General features: G+C 35.0%; 1 protein-coding gene across 2 annotated transcripts in view; it reads right to left on the bottom strand.

Annotated features, from left to right (window-relative positions):
• Positions 1 to 16,173: 16,173 nt before the first annotated feature.
• Dmxl1 (Dmx like 1) overlaps positions 16,174 to 19,401 on the bottom strand; it is a 175,997-nt gene continuing 172,769 nt past the window's right edge. For both annotated transcript variants that reach the window (XM_076856669.1, XM_076856670.1), the window contains one exon: positions 16,174 to 18,310. In XM_076856669.1, the coding sequence (XP_076712784.1) occupies positions 18,086 to 18,310 (225 nt within the window). In that variant the 3' untranslated portion in view covers positions 16,174 to 18,085. The remainder of the gene's footprint in view (positions 18,311 to 19,401) is intronic.

Raw genomic sequence — 19,401 nt, 5'->3', positions numbered from 1 at the left:
ATCAAGTACCCTTCTCTCCGAGGGTCTTGTGGGCTGTGCTCTGGGGGCTGTGCACCTGTCACAGACAGCTATTTTATATTGGGCAGTTCAGGACCTGGTTTTGCAACTTATTTTTGCAAGCTAAGACCAGCCACATAGCTGCAGGCACTGTGCCTGGTTAGTGGTTGCCATAGAAAGGAGGAGTTAGGGACTTTTGGCCCCAGCCAGTGTTCGAAGCTGGAAGTTGTCCAGACTAAAGATGGACACAAAGGTTTTCCAAGATGGAGGGGCAGTTTTCAGCTATGAGGTGTTGGGTGGTATGGGGCTGGGCTGTGGCATTGAGCTGTGCTTTCAGAGATGCAGCCCTGTGGCATGCAGTTTTGTGGCTGGCAGCTGTCTCCACACCCAGGGCCGTGTCCCCAAGTGTAGGCTACCACATGTAAGGGACTGTGGCAGTGGTTGCAGTGGCCCAAGATGGAGGCCACCGGAAGAGCCCCATGTTGGTAGATAGGGGCATACACAGGAGTGGCGGCCAGAGTTCCTGCATATGGGCTGCGGCCAGTTGTCCTGCATGGGTGCTAATGCTAGTGGTTCTACTTGGGCACTTGGAGGAATGGTGGAAGTCCTGCGCTGACGCTGAGGCCTGGAGAACTGTGTGGCATGTTGGCCATGATTCCTGCACAGGAGCAGCTGTCGGGGGTCCTGTAATCACTCACAGAGAAACAGTATTCCCATTACTTGAATTCCAGGTCCTGGAGTGACACAGAATGCAGCCTCCCTCTAGCTTGCCATCTTGGATCTCCCCTATTTTTCTTTTGGTTAGTTTGACTAAGGGCTTATCAATCTCATTTATCTTTTCAAAGAACCAACTCTTTGTTTCATTGATCCTTGTTATTTTTTTTTTATTCTCAAGTTCATTGATTTCACCTCTGATCTTTACACTCACACACACACACACACACACACACACACAGTAGTCAATGGGCCATCATTTTATTTATTTATATGCAGTGCTGAGAATTGAATCCAGTGCCTCACACATGCTGGGCAAGTGCTCTACCACTGAGCCACAACCCCAGCCCTCAGCTCTGATCTTAATTATAAGCTTATTATGTTTTTTGATTTGTTTTATTTTGTTTTGTTTTTAAGGGCCTTGAGATTCATCATTAGGTTGTTTATTTGGGAACCTTCTGACTTTCTTATGTAGGCACTCACAGGTGTAAACTTTCCTATTAAGAACCGCCTTCATAGTGTCCCAGAAGTTCTAGTGTATTGTGTCACTATTCTCACATGAGTCTATGAATTTTTTGACTTCTCTCTTGATTTATTCTATCACTCATCCATCATTCAAAAGAGTATTATTCAATCTTCATATGTTTCGATAGTTCCTCTAGGGTTTGGTCATGTTGATTTCTAATTTCATTCTATTATCATCTGATAAGTGCAGGGAATTATCATTTTTTTAAAAAATTTTCTAAGACTTGCCTTGTGGCCTAAAACATGGTCTAATTTAAAGAAGGTTTTCTGAATCCCTGAGAATAAAGTGTATTCAGCCATTGTTAGATGAAATATTCTATAGATGTCTATTAGTTCTATTTGATTTATAATATTTTTTCAGGTCCAGAGAGCCTTTACTGAATTTTTGTTTGGATGACCTATTTAATGGTGAGAGAGGTACATCACCCGGTATTATTGTACTGGGATCTATGTGATACTTCAATTTGAGTAGTGTTTCTTTTATGTAATTAGTTGCACCTACTTTGGAGACATATATTTATAATTGTTATATCTTCTTGTTGAAATGTCCCTTTTAGCAATATGAAGTGACCTTGTCTCTTCTGATTAACTTTGGTGTAAGGTGTATCTCTTGTAAACAATATAAGTTGAGCCTTGTTTTTTAATTCATTCTGCCACCCTATGTCTTTTAATTGGAGAGTTGAGACCATTTACATTCAATGTTATTATAGAGAGATGTTTATTAATTCCTGTCATTTTGATTTATTTATCATGTTTAATTTGGTCCTGTTTCTTATTTGTTTAGCCACTCTTTGTACGAGACTTTTTTTGTGAGCTCTGAAATTTGTTTTTTATTTCTTCTTTGTGCAGTATTTCTTTAAGTTCTATAGTGCCAGTTTAGTAGTCATGAATTCTTTAAGGTTCTACTTATCTTAGAAAGTTTTTATTTAATCTTAAATTTTGAATATTAGTTTTGCTGGATATAGCAGTCTTAGTTAACAGTTATTTTCTTCCAGGACTTGGAACACATTGGTCCAAGCCCTCCTGGCTTATAGTTTGTGCTGAGAAATCAGAAGTGATTCTGATTGGCTTGCCTCTAAATATGATCTGACATTTTTCTCTTGAGGCTTTTAAAATGTGTAATGAGAGGTTCTTTTTTTGATTTTTGTCTACTTGGGGTTCTAAACGCCAACTGCATCTGGATATCCATCTCATTCTGAAGCTTTGGAAAAGTTTCTGTTATTTTCCTGAAGAGATTATCCATACTTTGAATTGTGCACAGGGGAATGAGGAGAAGGGAGGGGCTGTGGAGATGGGAAGGATGGTGGAATAAGTCAGACATTATTACCCTATATACATGTATGATTACATTACTGGTGTGACTCTGCACCATGTACAGCCAGAGGAGTAAAAAGTTGTGCTCCATTTGTGTACAATGTGTCAAAAGTGCATTCTACTGTCATGTATAACTAATTAGAACAAATTTTAAAAATAAAAAAAAAAAGAGTTTATCCCATTAACACTACTCAATTCCAGTGATTCTTATATTTGGTCTCTACACATTGCTCCAGAGTTCTTGTGTATTCTGCTCATCATTGCTTTTTTTTATTTATTTTTTTTAAATACTGTCTGACTGTTCAAGTCTCACCCCTTCCAACTCTGAGGTTCTGTCTTCAACTCTGAGGTTGGTCTACTCTATTAGAGAGACTTTCAATTGAACATTTTATTTGATTTGTTGTGTCTTTCATTTCCAAGATTTCTGTTTGATTTATTTTCAATGCTTCTACCTCCTTATTGAATTTTTCATTCATATTCTGAGCTGACTTCCTTAATTCATTCAGTTGTTTTTCTGTGTTCTGCTGCGCCCCTCCCCTGACTCAGGCAAAGGCAAGGCCCTACTGAGGTGGATGGCGCAAGGCGTCCATCCTCTGGAGAAGCGCAGCATGTTTCTGGGAATGGGCTGGTTTGTTTTTGTATTCCTGTTAATAAGTATTGTTGCGACTTCTCATATGACCATTAAGTATGAAGGAAAAAAACATGGCTTTCCTAATTAATGCAACTACTTCTAAAGAATAAATCTGTTTGCTCTAAATGCAATGATTCAGCTGTGGAATGTAAATTGTTAATGTTTAATGAGAAACCCCTTGTAGGAAAAACAGTCGAGGAAGTTTTTGAGAAATTAAATTAAAAATATAGAGAAGGGCTGGGGATGTGGCTCAAGTGGTAGTGCGCTTGCCTGGCATGCATGTGGCCCGGGTTCGATCCTCAGCACCACATACAAAAAAAGATGTTGTGTCCACCAAAAACTAAAAATAAATAAATAAATAAATATTAAAAAAATATAGAGAAGAAAAATTAATATTAAGAAGGCAGATTAGTGCTTGGTACTGGGCAACTTGTTCTTGTTCCTGTGCACAATGGTTTGGTGCTCTTACTCTTGTTTGATTAAAATTAGTAGCCTCTCTTTTCAAGTTAACCACTTGTCATAACCACAGTGCCAGTTCTAGTTAGTAAGTCAAGAAAGAATAGTCAAGGTATAGGCCAATTGTCTGGGACATCTCTAACTATTATTAAAAGCTATCTAAGCGGAAACAGCTCAAAGCAAAATGCAAACTGAAAGTAAAAATGCTTGCTTATGCATAAGCCAAGATACATTCTTCTTATCTAATTGTAGCTACGTAAAATTTTGTTTCTTTGAATAATGATTCCTGTTTTGTAACCACAAAATACTGTGCGCCTGCCAAAATGAAAAGTATATATGATTAACTTCACAAGTAAAGAATCAGATTCAGCACCTTCACTCTTGTGTCTGTGTTGTTTCTCTGCCGCCTTTTGCCAACTCCTCACCTGAGACCCCCTGCCAGAGCTAGACTCCGACAGTGTTCTCTTGGAATTCATTGATTATTTTTATAATTATTCTTTGGAATTTCTTATCTGATATTTAATCCACTTCAATATTTGGGGGGTCAATTGCTGATGAATTATGACCTTTAGGAAGTATTCTGTTAGCTCACTTTTTTATATTTCTTGTATTCATGTGTTGGGTTTTATGCATTTGTTGAAAGGGACTTATCTTCCACTATTTTGTGCAGACCTTTGTAAAGCACAGTCTTCACTTTGCCAAAGTGTCCTAGAGTAATCTGGATTGAGACTTCCCTACAGGTGTGGTATCCACTGGCTTTGTGTTATTTCTCTGTTTTTGCTATAGCAAAGCTCTCTGTAGGCGGAACCTGGTGGCCCAACCCTAGTGTTTCTATTTGGAAGCCTGGTCATTAGCTTGGGTTTTGTCTCTTTTATTCTATTAAAGTATAGCTGGAGATTAGGTGTCATTAATTTGTATGTTGAGCAAGGTGCACTATCTTTTGGCTGAGTCTAGTTCAGCAGCAGAGTCTTTACCCTGTAAACTTGTAGTGTCTCTGTAGCCCCCAGCCCTTCTCTCTTCTTATTTTTTAGTGTATTTTTCTCTCTTGCTTCAAGCCTCTACTTTGCTTCCTCAATGACAGTAATGACAACCTTTTTGAGTATAAAAAATAACTGCATGGCACCATGATACGAGTGATAAAAAATGTACACACACATTCTCTGAAAGGAGAAAGGAAGTGACTCATGTTCTCTGTGGGAACAGGAAAGACTTCACAAAGGAGGATCCATCCAACTTAGTTACAAAGGTTAAACTAGAGTTTGCCAGGCAGAGAGAAAAGCACTCCAGGGGAAGGGAGAAGAGACAAAAAGATATGGTTTAACACTTTGTGGCAGGGTGCAAAGTACTAAAACAAGGATGTGCAATATGCACAGCCCATAGAAATGTCTATGTGGCATTTCTTATTTCAGCTACATTTTTTGCGGGAGTGTGGAGATGAACAAGTCTGATTTAAAGCATGGCTGTAACTTTATCCTCTAAAATAATGATCTGATTGTTCAAAGTTTCAACTCTTTCTTTCTAGCCTTACGTAGGTTTGAAGACTCATCATAACATATAATCTTGTCCTGAAAGTAACCATATGGATGAGGTAAAGTACAGATATATTTCTTAGGAGAAGTCAAGGTACAGATCAGGTAGGATAGAATTGTCCAATGTCTTACAAACTAGAAACTCTGGGGTAGAGGAAGAGTCAAGGTTTTAAGGTCAATGGTATTTTCCTATTTAATTGACAGCAACACCCAGTCCTGGCTATTGCATATCACGAAGTGGCTATACGTCCATCATGGAGTATTTTTCATTTATTATGCAGAGTTACTACCTCCTGTGGTAACACAGTTACTAAAACACACCTCTTCCCAAGACAACTTGCTAGAACTATTGTCTGCATCAGCCACCTAGGTTCTGGATATGTTCAGATGGCCAGCCTTTAAGTGATTCTTTCACAAAAACAGAGTTGCCCCAGGTAGAACCTTTGTTTTACCACTGCACCAATGGACTCTGTCTACATAGGTTCTTTCCTTCCTGAACTATTTTGTCCTTTTGACTATCTCAAGCCTCACATGAATCTATTCTAAATACAATAGAGTTCAGATTGGTGTTATCTTTGAATGCACAATTTCATCTCCTAAGATTTTTTTTATAAATATGGCCTAAACTCTTGAGTCTGTTGAAAGATTTTTTTTTTTTTTGTATTTTGATGCATAAAAATGCTAGTCCAAATTGGAAATGCTTTACTTGATTTTAAGCAAGCCAGGCTCCCATCTTCATCCTGTGTTTCTCTAAGCACAGCATGCTCACCTGGTATGTTCTTCTTTCAGGTTGTTCTCCTTTAGTAGCCTCACTTCTTTTACTCTGATTAATAATCTTCAGAGTGAAGTGTGAGTTTAGTAGTTACTTTCATGTCTGAGCTCTCTCCATAGCAATGGGCTTTTGAAGTTTTTTTTTTTAATTTAAATTATTTAATGTCATCATGGACTAAAACTCATTTTGGAGTAAAGGTACAGTTAATGTGGTGGTTATTTAGTCCCATCCCCTACTTTTAAAAGATCTCCAAAAAATTTAAAGTTGTATCAGGTGTATCCTCTAAGTGAGATACCAAAGCTTTTTAAGAATATATGTTATATATATTTTTGAGATAGGGATCTTACTATGTTGACAATGCTGGCCTCAAACTCTTAGGCTCAAGTGCTCCTCTTGTCTCAGCTTCCCAAATTTCTGGGTCTACAGTCATGCTCCACATGAAGCTTAGGATTTCTAAGAATCTTAAGATTGTATACTATAGCAGGTATATACCATTGCATGCAGGCCAAGGTAGAGAACAGCTTATCTCAGGGAAAAAATATATATATGGGTATGGATTTTTGTCTATTGAAGTGGATTATAACTTAATATATAAGAAACTTACAAAGTTTTAAAAGCAATCTTACTAGATTGAACTTTAAATGATGGGAGCAGCATAAAATGTAAAAAGGGTTTTGAACCTTTAAACTTTGGCCAGGAAATAGGTGGAAAAGATTATACGTTTGGGAACATGGACCACTCACTGTCATGGAAAAGAAAGGATGTTTCAGAGGGTGGAGCCAAAAGAAGAATTACTTCCAGGGAATAGGATTCTTGGAGAAACAGATGACATGTGTCTAAATTACAGAATCTCTATGCACCAAGGACTACTATGTAACTCTTATTTTCTCTTTTTATGAATGAGAGATAGCTATCCTATCTCTGTCTCGCCACTGTATGTTTGGTATAAGGAGGGCACATAACTTGTCTCCTTAATATGCAGGTCTTTAGATTGAGAAGTATCATACTTGAGAAAACTCATTAAAGGAGCCTAATTTCTACCTGGACCTGATTTAAATGATGGGATCCTGATGTTCTAATGCAGTAACAGTCTGGAGTTCTGGAGAGGCACTAAGTATATCTTACATGTGGGATAAAAAAATTGATGAATATAGGGTGAACTGTTGTAGATTTTAAATGGACAAAAGGTCTTTGACACTTTTTCCCTTAATAGGTGGAGTCTGTAGCTCTCCATCTCTTGAATTTGGATAGGCTCTGAGTTTTTTGACCAATAAAATATATGGCACTACCCATACATTTACATTGGGGTTGAGATTTCAACATAGAAATGTGGTGTGGAGGAAGTAAAATTCAGTCCATAACAGTGACCTCTGTGAAGAGTATTAGAAACAATACCCTTTTTTTGATTGTCATATTCCTTACTTCAATTAACTACCTTCTCCCAAAATCACTTTTTTGCTTTAAGCGTTTGTCTTTGGAAGAAATTAAAACAGGATAGCATTTTTTATATTTACCCACTTATTTCTTATATTTAGGGTTCACAAATTTTTATTGAACCAAGTTTGCATCAGGTGTTTTATGTCCTTTTCTGAGGAACTTCATTTAATATTGCTTGTAGTTCAGAACTTCTTGAAACTGAATGTTTTAGCTTTTTTTTTTTTTTGTCTGAAAATAGCTTTATTTTGCCTAATTTTCAAAGGATACTTTTGCAGAATATGGATTTTTGTTTGACAGTTTTTCCATTGTTTCCTGCTTTCATAGTTTCAGAGAAACTGGTGTTTCCTCCCGCCCCCAAGGCAGTGCCTTCGCCTGCCCCTCTGGCTGAATTTAAGCTTTTCTCATTTTTTTTTTTAACACTGATTTTCAGCAACTTGATTATAATATGCCTTGGTCGTGATGTATGTATTAGGGGTTTTGAGCTTCTTGTATTTCCAGGTTTTTAGTTATCATCACATTTTGAAAATTTTAAGCTTCACCTGTTTTTTCTTCCCCTTCTTACTCTTCTGCAATTCAAACTATATGACTCATACCACTAGATATTATAGCACCATTAACAGATCAATGTTACTTTGTGTTGTATTTTTTCCTCTAATCTTTGCCTCTTTGCTTATCTTGGATAGCTTCAGTTGCCATGTCTTTACATTCTCTGATCTTGTCTTCCAGAATGCCTAAGTTAGTATTTACCCTATCCGCAAACTTTTAATTTCATGTATTTTCAGCTCTATAAATTCAATATACAGTTGCACCTCAACTTGATAAGTTTAAATTCTGCTGTACCCATCTTATGTTGAAAATACCATAAATCAAAACCACATTAAATGGGCTGTGGCCTGGCTCAGCAGTAGCACACTTGCCTGGCATATGTGAGGCACTGGGTTCGATTCTCAGCATCACATATAAATACATAAATAAAATAAAGGTCTATCAACAACTAAAAAAGAGCATATTAAATACATGTCTCCCACTGAATATCATAGCTTAACTCAGCCTTCCTGAAACATGCTTCAGGACACTTTGATTAGCTTACAACTGGGAATCTTGAGGGAGTAATGTGTCACATATCATTAGACTGGGAAAAGATCAAGTTCACATTTCAAAGCATGGTTTCTACTGAATACATATTTTAAAGATGAAAACTTACAAGTTGAATCATGATAAGTCTGGGACTGACCATATATATATATATTTTTTAGCATCTTCTTTTACTGTTTTCCCCCCTTTAGTTCCTCTATAATAATTACTGTTTTAAGTACCACACCCTTTAAAATTAATTCAATTATGCCTGTCATTATTGAGTCTGTTTCTTTTGACTGATATTCATGAGTATGAGTGACATTTTCTGTGTTCTCATGTCTAGTTATTTTCTAGTGCTAGATATTGTCAAAAGCAATTTCAAAAATCAGCAGAGCAAATTCCATTCAGTTTCAAGGCCTGAGCATAATCCTGGCTCAAAGTTATGCTTCCCTCACTTGTAGCTCTTGGGTTTTATCTAGAGATCTGCCCTTCAATAAACAGTTTTTTTTTCTTTTTCTATACCTGTCACTTTCTTTACAATATTTTAAAGTTTTTTTTCTTTTTTCTTATCCTCTTTCTTCAATATGTACTTCTAGTATATCTATTCTCCCTTGGGCCTGTTATAATCATGTTAATTTATGAGATGTTTACCTGTTTCAGTGTCATTCCTGAATTCATGCAGGTCCTGTTATACATCTTCCAACTGTCCATTCCTACAAATTTTTAAATTTCCAATTCCTGTCTTTCATTAATGCAGTTGCTAGTTTCATTAATATTAATCCAAGTTGGAATGCATTGAGTTACCATTTTCCTATTTCATTACTTTATTTATGGAGTGGCTCTACATGTTTAAAAAATTTGTATAGAGATGTATATTTGTATAATAAATGTATATTTGTATGTTTGTATAGTAAATTTGTATAGAGATGAATCCCCACCACCACAGTGCAAATCCTATACATGTAATCACAGTAGCATGTATTCCTATACACAAGAAGATGAGTTGGGGGGATGTTACTGATTTTTAGTTCAGGAGAACAATGTTTTATTCGTAATATAAAGATCAATTTATTTATTTATTTATTTTAAAGTACCTTTGAAGGGTTAATTGTCTCTTTTGGGTTTGACTTGATAAATAGGGCCCTTATTTATATTCACTTTTTTTCCCCTTTATCAATAAGCCTCTAAGGAACATTATCTCTTCCTTTGATGCCTCCCTTTTTCTCAGAGCTAATTTCTCAACTTTCATGTATAAAGATGTAAAATTCCCAAGCCCTTCTTTTTGTTTTTAAAATATTTTTTAGTTGTAGATGAACACACAGTATCTTTATTTATTTATTTTTTAAATATTTATTTTTTTAGTTTTAGGTGGACACAATATTTTTATTTTACATTTATATGGTGCTGAGGATTGAACCCAGTGCCTCGTGCATGCTCGGTGAGCTCTCTACCACTGAGCCACAACTCCAGGCCCTATTTAATTTTTATTACGTGGTGCTGAGGATCGTACCCAGTGCCTCACACATGCAAGGCAAGCTCTCTACCATTCAGCCCCAGCCCCTTTTTAAAAATATATATATTTTTAGTTGTTGATGGGCCTTTATTTTATTTATTTATATGCAGTGTTGAGAATCAAACCCAGTGTCTCACATGTGCTAGGCAAGTGCTCTCCCACTGAGCTACAACTCCAGCCCCCAAGTCCTTATTTTCTATAGTAGCCAGAGTTATGACCTCTTCTGTTTCACCATTCAAAATGAGACCCTCTGCTGAATTCAAGTTCATATTGTATCACTACAGTAGAACCTGTCAGCACTACTGTGTATCCCACTTCCAAGCAATCTTTTTCTTTTGAAGTTGAGGTTTGGGGGTTATAGATCTTTATTTCCTAAATATGTGCAATTTAGGGCTTACTGCATTCTCTGTCAATTAATATGCTTAGAAATGGTCTTTGAATAATTCTTTCTGAGGGTAGTGATGTGTAAAATATCTGAAATTTAGGTGGCTCTCTTTATTCTGCAAGAATCTTAAGACTTGACTATAAGATTCAGAGCAATGGTAAATGATTGTGCAATTATGTACCACACATAGTACAATGGAATGTGTGGGCTAAAATCTAGCTCTAAATTCCCTTGCTAAGCTGTGTTGTATGGTGGAACTTATTCTCAAAAGAGGTACCTCATTTGTAGAGCTCTACCACCTACACATGAAGTTTTCTCTAGGGTAAATATTGGAGCATTTTATTCCCATCAAGGTTCTCATTAGGAGAGTCCTTATGGAGTCTTTAAAAATATTGTAATTATATAAGTTATCTTCATGTCTGAATGACCATAATAACTTGGTGCATTTTCTAGAAAACAGACTAAAACAAAAATACACAGAACTAGATGCTATTTTAAGAATTATCTTTCTTAGCTGGGCACAGTGGTGCATGTCTTAATCCCAGCAATTCAGGAAGCTGAGGCAAGAGGATCAACAGTTTGATGCCAACCTGGGCAACCTAGTAAGATGTCTCAAAATATAAAAATGGGCTGGGGATGGAGCTCAGTAGTAGAACATCCATGAGTTCAGTTCCAAGTTCTGAAAAAAAATTATTTTTCCTCATGTACAGAATAAACTGAAAATGAGGTATGGCTTCAAAAAGAAAATATCTTTAGATATGATACCAAGTAGATTACAAACAATTAAAAAGTAATATTTAGCACATGTCCAGGGCCAATACAATACACTAGTTGAGTATTGTTACATAGGTCATTGAATAGACCTATACATTGAATAGACAATCATTTCATTTCTTCCTTTGTACAAGAGATTGAACCCAAGGGCACTTAACCACTGACCCATATCCCCGGCCCATTTTATTTTTTATCTTGAGCCAGGGTCTCACTAAGTTGCTTAGGGCTTTGCTAACTTGCTGAGGCTGGCTTTGAACTTTCGATTCTCCTGCTTCAGTCTCTGGAGCCACTGGGATTACAGGAATTTGCCATCACACCCTGCTGACAATCATTTCTATGACTCATCTGTATTTGCAGTGGGAGAACTTAAGAAAGTGTTTTTGTTTGAAAGAGTCTTATAAAACCCCTGCAATGCTCTAACTCAGCATCCAGCTCACTGAATTATACATCAAAACATAGTAGAGAAGACCAAGCAGAAAATGATGTCTTGAAAAGTTCAAAGATAAGATTTTGCTTTGAAAATGGTGTTGAAATCTATATTTCTAAAAGACTAACCAACACATTTACATAATTTATGATCAATTTTTACAATTACTCAAGAGCAATATTTTTTTAACCTTTCAGCTTAAATTCAAGCATTGAATATATTTCAACGATCCAAAAGTGTTTCTGATCCAAGACCATTTTAGTCAACTGAACAGTTTCCAAAGTCATTAAATTCTATTTGATATAAAAAATATAAGTTTTTTCCCCCTAACATATACTCACAAACTGTCTTTGGTGTTGCTTTACTGAGACAGGCTGAACGGAATTTAGAAATATGTTCCCTCCATCATTTGTTATAAATATTGTATTTTGGGGGCTGGGGATGTGGCTCAAGCGGTAGGGCGCTTGACTGGCATGCGTGCCGCCCCGGTTCGATCCTCAGCACCACATACAAACAAAGATGTTGTGTCCGCCGAAAACTAAAAAAAAATATTAAAAATTCTCTCTCTTAAAAAAAATGTATTTTGGCCTGGGATGGTGGGACACATCTGTAATCCCAGCGGCTCTGGAGGCTGAGGCAGGAGGATTAGGAATTAAAAGCTGGCCTCACCAACGGTGAGACACTCAGCAACTCAGTGAGACCCTTTCCTAAATAAAATACAAAATAGGACTGAGGATATTGCTTAGTGGTTAAGCATTCCTGGGTTCAATCCCCAGTACTAGAAAAAACACAAAACAACACAAAAATAAGTGTTGTATTTTTCCAGACACATTTCTCTGTTCAACATAAATATACACCAAAAATCCCCTAAAATTATGGGATATTACAGCTTTTACTTTGTGCTGTAATCTATTTTTCTTACCAAACTTTTCTCAGGTCATTTAGTGTTGAGACAATATTCCATTATATGGATGTACCACAATTCAATCATTTACCTACAGGTAATCATTTAGTTTATATCTAGTTTTCCCTCAGATGTTTCAATAAATATCTGTGTATATAATTTTGTGAATAAGTGCTTTTTTATAGTATAATTTCTCAAAAGAAGGCTGTCCACTGACAGATGTGTATTCAATTTTAATACACATCCATGCAATTTTGTACCACTTTGTAGTTCTGCCAGCAGTATTGAGTGTGCCCATTTCCCTGCATCTTCACCAAAATGAATGCTGTCATTGTTAGGACCTTATACCAGTGTAATGAAAAACAGTATTACAGGCATACTTAAGATAAACTGCAGGTTTGGCTCCAGACCACAAAAGAGCCAGTCACATGAATGTTTTGGTTTCCCTATGCCTATAAGTTATGTTTATACTATAACGGGGTCTATTAATTGTGTAGTAGCATTGTATAAAAATGGATGAATCTTAAAACATTTAATTACCTGCTTCTTCAGTGAGTTGTAATTTTTTCACTGATAGAGTCTTGCCTTGAAGTCAGTGGCTACTGACTGATCACAGTAGCAGCTACTGAAGGCTAAGGTAGCTGTAGGAATTTTGGACTGGCTAAGTTGCTTAAGGCCTTGATAAGTTGCTGAAGCTGGCTTTGAACTTGCAACACTATTGCCTCAGCCTCCTGAGATACTGGGATTAAAGGCAAGAGCTACCATATCTGACAGGAATTTCTTAAGACAAAAATAAAGTTTTCTGTGTCAATTAACTCTTTCTTTCATGAATGATTTCTGTTACATGTGATGCTGTTTGATAGTATTTTATCCACACTAGAACCTGGGGGTCAAAATCAAGAGTCAATCCTCTCAGACCCTGCCACTGGTATCATTAACTCAATTTGTGTAATATTCAAATCCATTTTTATTTCAACAATGTTCATAGCATTTCCACCAGAATTGGATTCCACCTCAGGAAACCACTTTCCTCTTCTATAAGCAGCAACTTTTCATCTGTTAAATTTTACTATGAGACTGCAGCAATTCACCCACTTTTTTTTTTTTTCCGGCTTCACTTCTAATTCTCTTGCTATTTTTACTATACCTACAATTACTTCCTCCACTGAAGTCTTGAACCACTGTCATTCATGAGGGTTGGAATCCATTTCTAAACTCCTATTTATGTTGACATTTGATCTCTTATCACAAATATTCTAATGACATCTAAAATGGTGAAGACTTTCTAGAAGATTCCCAATTTACTTTGCCCAGTCCAAATCCATCAGAGGAATCACTACCTACGGAGGCTATAGTCTTACAAATGTGTTTTATAAAATAATAAGCCTTGAAAGTCAAAACTACTCCTTGATCCATGGCCACAGAATTAATATAGTGTTAGCAGGCATGAAAACAACATTAAAGCATTATACAACTCTGTCAGAGCTCCTAGGTGATTAGGTGCATAGTAGCAACATTTTGAAAAGCCTATTTTTTTTTCAGACCAGTAAATCTCAACAATGGGATTAATATATTCAGTAAATCATATTGTAAGCAGATGAGCTGTAGGCAGGCTTCCTTGTACCATTTATAGAGCATAGGCAGAGTACATTTGGTATAATTTTTAAGAGTTCCATCTAGGATTTTCAGAATAGTAAATGAGCGCTGGCTTAAATTTAAAGCCACCAGTTGCATTATTCTTTAACAGGAAAATCAGGATGGGCTTTGAAGACAAGCATTTGATTTCTCCTCTCTTGCTTTCAAAGTTCTAGATGAAATCTTTTTTTCCAATATAAGGCTGTTTTATCAACACTGTAAATCTGTTTAGTGAAGCCACCTTCATCAATCTTGGCAAAATGTTTTGGATAACTTGCTGCGGTTTCTATTATTAGCATTTGTTGCTTTGCTTTGCACTTTGCTAGAGATGGCTTCCTTAAAGTTCACAGAGCAACCCTTGCTGGTTTCAAACTTTTCTTTTGCAGCTTTCTCAACTCTCTGAGCCTTCATAAAATTGAAGTCTGGGCCTTGTTCTAGATTAGATTTTGGTTTAGAGGAATGTTGTGGCTGGTTTGATCTTCTATTCAGAAAAACGACTTTCTCTGTATCAGTAATAAGGCTGTTTTACTTTCTTAAAATTCAGGTTTTCACTGGAGTAGCACTTTTTACTTCCTTCACGAGGTTTTCTTCTGCATTCACAACTTGGATGTTTGGCACAAGTAGCCTAGCTGTTGGGTTAGCTCCACGTTGTTTTTTTTTTTTTTTTTATGCTTTCTTCAATAAGTTTAATAACTTTTAGCTTTCGACTTAAAGGAAAAGGTGAGTGACTGTTCCTTTAACACTAAAAAGGCCACTGCATGTTTACTTACTGACCTAATACTCTTGTGGCTCAGTGAACAGAGAGGCCTGAAGACAAGGAGAGAGACAAGGGAATAGAGTTGGTAGAACATCAGAAGAAATGCATTTGTTGGTTAAGTTTGCAGTCTTATATGTGTGTTTGTAGTGTACCAAAACAATTATAATATTAACATCAAAGATTACTAATCACCATGATATAATAAAAAAGTATGAAATATTACAAAATTACTAAAATGTGAGAGATGAATTGAACACAAATCATTAGAAAAATGACCTCAATAGCTTTGCTCAATGCACGCTTACCACAAAACTTTAGTTTGTAAAAATTTTTGCACACTATTTGCAAAGTGCAATAAAGTAATATATGCCTTTTCATTGTTGCTTTTTCCCCCTAACATTCTATTAACCATTAATGAGAATGAACACATTTTATGACTGTTAAATGTTTTCAAGGTCCTGTTTTGGGGAATACTTATTCACAGTTTGACCCTTCTCCAAAAAATTCGAGTTACTTTGTATATAGGACCACTGACATTTCCTATCACTCTAAAATATTTCTTCTGGTCCACTTTTCTTTTAAGTTTGACTATGATCTCCTGTCATATGACATTTTTATGTTTAGTAAAACATGTCTGCCTGGGTTTATAATCCTGTTAAAACATCATTCCTGCCCTAAGTTTGTATAAGGCTTTTCTTTTAATGTGTATCTTTGTATCATTTCAATTGCTGAGACCAATTTGAGAAATTTCTGCAAACTTTCTTTAATTAAGAAAAAAAATATTTTAAAAAAGTGGGTGGCCAAAATGGAGGATGAAGGTGACTATCTCATGGTGCTAGATAAGAAAAGTCCTACCTTCCAGAAAATAAGACTTGCAGTATTGTGAAATGTTAGAACCAAATTCTCATAAAACAGAATTAAACAATGTATTTTGAGTTCTCATTTCACATATACGGATAATAAAATTTTACATATACGTATGTCCCTTTTAACTATTTTTATTCCCATATTTTCTTTCCTTCTTCTTCTTTTCTTCTTCTTTTTTTCCTTTTTCATACTGCAGTTTGAACACAGGGCCTTACACATTCAAGGTAACTGTTCTACCACTGAGCTATATCCCCAGCCCTCCCATCTTTCTTGATAAATGCTTTCCTATTAGATGAAAATGATTGTAGAAAAGGAAGAACAGGGTATTTGAGAAGGTTATTCAATCCTCCCTACATTAATCACATGTAAATATATAAATCCTCCATTTAAAAATGTTACATATTTAAAGTCAACTAAATTGGCACAAATATTACTTAAAACAATAGCATGCCAAAAAAGTCACTGCATGATTGTTTATTTAAAATATTATGACTCTGGTTGTAAATACATATGGGCTTACATAATTTATGGTTATTCATATAAACCCTCAATTAAAATACTATTAATAGTTCATCCCCAATGCCTTTTGTTCTAATAAGCACAATAGTAAATTTTCTATCTCACTGAAAGTGTTTATAGCCTTTTGAATCTTGATTTGTGAAGAAATGACTGGAAAATAACTTATGCTTAACTACACCAAACAATAATATTGTTTGCAAAGGTTGTCACAGATTTCTCCATGGCAAAATAGTAATATATTGTTATTGCACAATTTATAGGAACAGGTTTATAAACTCTCGCTACATAATAACAGTGTTTCACTGCAACTTGCTCAATACATTTAAAATTATGAAATACAATTTACAAAATCTTTAACAATATACTTTTATGATAAAAGTATCCTGAGGATATTACAAAATTCATTTTACCAGCCCTTCATTTCTTTGCTTTGACTGTTTAATTTCCAAGATAATAGTTGTCCATATCTCATTACATAAAAATGCTCTTAATTTATAGTTCCTACTGAACAAAATAAATTTAAGCTAAATATTATACAGTTGTCCCTTAAACACTTAGTCCCCTTTGCCTCCTGTCTCATTGGTTAAAATCAAGTATTTATCAAGTTTTCTATAATTCTGAGTCAAAAAGGTATAGCATGAAACAAATAGGATTAGCATACATAAGTATAGTGCATTTTAAATATTTTGGTCATATCTTATAATAAAATAATGTATTTTGGCAAAAATAATAAAATAATAAGGTTTAGTTTATTTTCTATTAATGGTAGGTCTGGAGGGTATTTTACATTTGTAAATACTAATTTTACTCTTTTCACATTTATTTCTAAAAACACTGCTATAAGGTTTTCAGAATATTAAGATTAAAAAGCACCTAAAAATAAGAAATAAAGATAAAATTTAAGTAAAATTTCTGTAGATACTCAAATATCTTCTGACAAAATGATAAACTTTTAAGTGTTTTACATGTGCCAACACAGAATCTTTATTGCCTGCTAAGACTTACTTGACTCTATGTAATCTTTAAAATAATCTTAGAAGTCATCTGGAAATTTATCTGAAAATGAGAATGGAATTCAAAAAAATTTTCTTAAATGAAGAAAACAGTTGCAAAAAAAGTTATTCTGGTGGCAGTAGTTGTTATGGCACAAAACACATGAAAATATATGTAGTTTTTTCTTATATACATACAAATGAAGTTCAACTAAGATATGTAAGATATATATATATACACATATATATATACACATATACATACACACAAATACATCTACATACACACAATTTGGGCTTTAAGAGGGGAAATTGATGAAAACTTAACATATGAGCCATTTGGCTTATTTATCATTTATGTTCCAATGACAGTTTTAAGAGATGTTATTGAGTTCTTACTCAAATATCAATCTATCATTAAGAGGAAAAGAGTCTGAGATGCATATGTCTGATAAAGGAAGTAAGAGTGTGGTGGATTAAGTGATGAGTTATTATGTGCAACTGCCATTACTTAAACGGTATTTTTACTCTCAATTCATGCAGAGAGATCTGCAGAAGAGTTTATCAACAATAAGAAAACAAAACTCCTTTAACTCTATGACATACTCACTACACCATACTATAAATATGTATTATTATAGCATTACTTACACATTCTACTTTAGGCAATATAATCTAATTCTGAATGATTCTGTTAATTTTTAAGGCATCAGTGCATCAAGGGCAAAGCTCCATAAAATGAACATTAAAATAATAAAGCAATAGCTTATTTGTGGTATAGAGAATGATTACTGTACATGACATCTATTGGCAACTTCCACCAAACAGGTAATAAATTATACATCTTTTTTGTAAAAATATTACAGCATAAATTTCACATCATTTTTTAACACTTCATTTAAAGGGCTAAATTGATCTGGCAATATCCTCATTTTCATTGTTCCATCAGCTCCACAAGAGAAAATGTGATTTGCTGGTCCTGTCTCAATTTGCATCACTCCGGTTCCAATATTTCTAAAAATGGACTGCCGAGCATGTTCATTGATAAAAGTGTGGAGAAGACTGAAAGTAGAAAGACTCCAAATCTGAAAAACATTATGAACAAAATGAAAATTGGGTTGATAGTATCTTATAATGAGGTGGTATTAACCCTGCATAGGAGATGAGAAAACCTAATTATATGAAGGTTAAGTGTACAATGCCACAGAAACTTTTAGTATTACAGAGACTAAAATATAAAAATTTTCTATTTCTTAGCCGAGCTTTTGCTCTCTAGATGTATAGTGGAATACTCCTGTTTTTGTACTACTGAGTACCTAGCTATCAGAATGCTGGAAAGAGGAAAACACCTAGAGGCTCTCCATCCTGGTAAAGCTATGCTTTAACTACAAGACAAACATCAGCTCTTAAAACTTCAGAATACTTACTTAGATTTTCTATTTTCAGCCCATATCAAAATAAATGTGTTTATTTCTAAAGCAAATTATAAGTATCAGGGTTGGAGTTGTGGCTCAGTGGCAGAGTGCTTGCCTCGCACATATAAAGCACTGGTTTCAATCCTTAGTACATGTAAAAATAAATAAACTAAATACAGATGTGTCCATGTGCAACTAAAAAAATTTTTTTTAAATTATAAGTATCTTCATTTATGTGAATTACTTATATAGTTTTAGAACATCTATGTTATTTATTATTTTTACTTTTTTTTTTTTTTTTTTTGATACTGGCAATTGAACTCAGGGGTACTCAACCACTAAGCCACATCCCCAGACCTATTTTGTATTTTACTTAGAGACAGGGTCTCGCTGAGTTGCTTAGCGTCTCGCTTTTGCGGAGGTTGGCTTTGAATTCGTGATCCTCCTGCTTTAGCCTCCCAAGCTGTAGAACAATGATTTTAGATTTAGAAAACTAATTTATTTCCTGATTTTATTGTCATCGTTAGAAAAAAAAAACTTTCAGAAATGTGTTAATTCATACTACTCTGTACATGAATTTATTAAATTATGGTTTCTGAATGCAATTTATATTTTTAATTTTTTACTTTGATTCTAAGAAAAACCTTTTCAAATTTCTATAGTTCTGTTTTTTTTCTAGCGAGAATTATGAAAACTACCAGTTTTAATAATTAGAAGTCCATCTTATTGCACTAAATATGCTAATTGCTTAATGAATTCTA

Source organism: Callospermophilus lateralis, chromosome 5, assembly GCF_048772815.1.
Source record: "Callospermophilus lateralis isolate mCalLat2 chromosome 5, mCalLat2.hap1, whole genome shotgun sequence".
NCBI classification, from domain to species: domain Eukaryota; kingdom Metazoa; phylum Chordata; class Mammalia; order Rodentia; family Sciuridae; genus Callospermophilus; species Callospermophilus lateralis.
The sequence above is the reverse complement of the archived record's forward strand: the minus strand, read 5'-3'. Positions and strand labels throughout refer to the sequence as shown.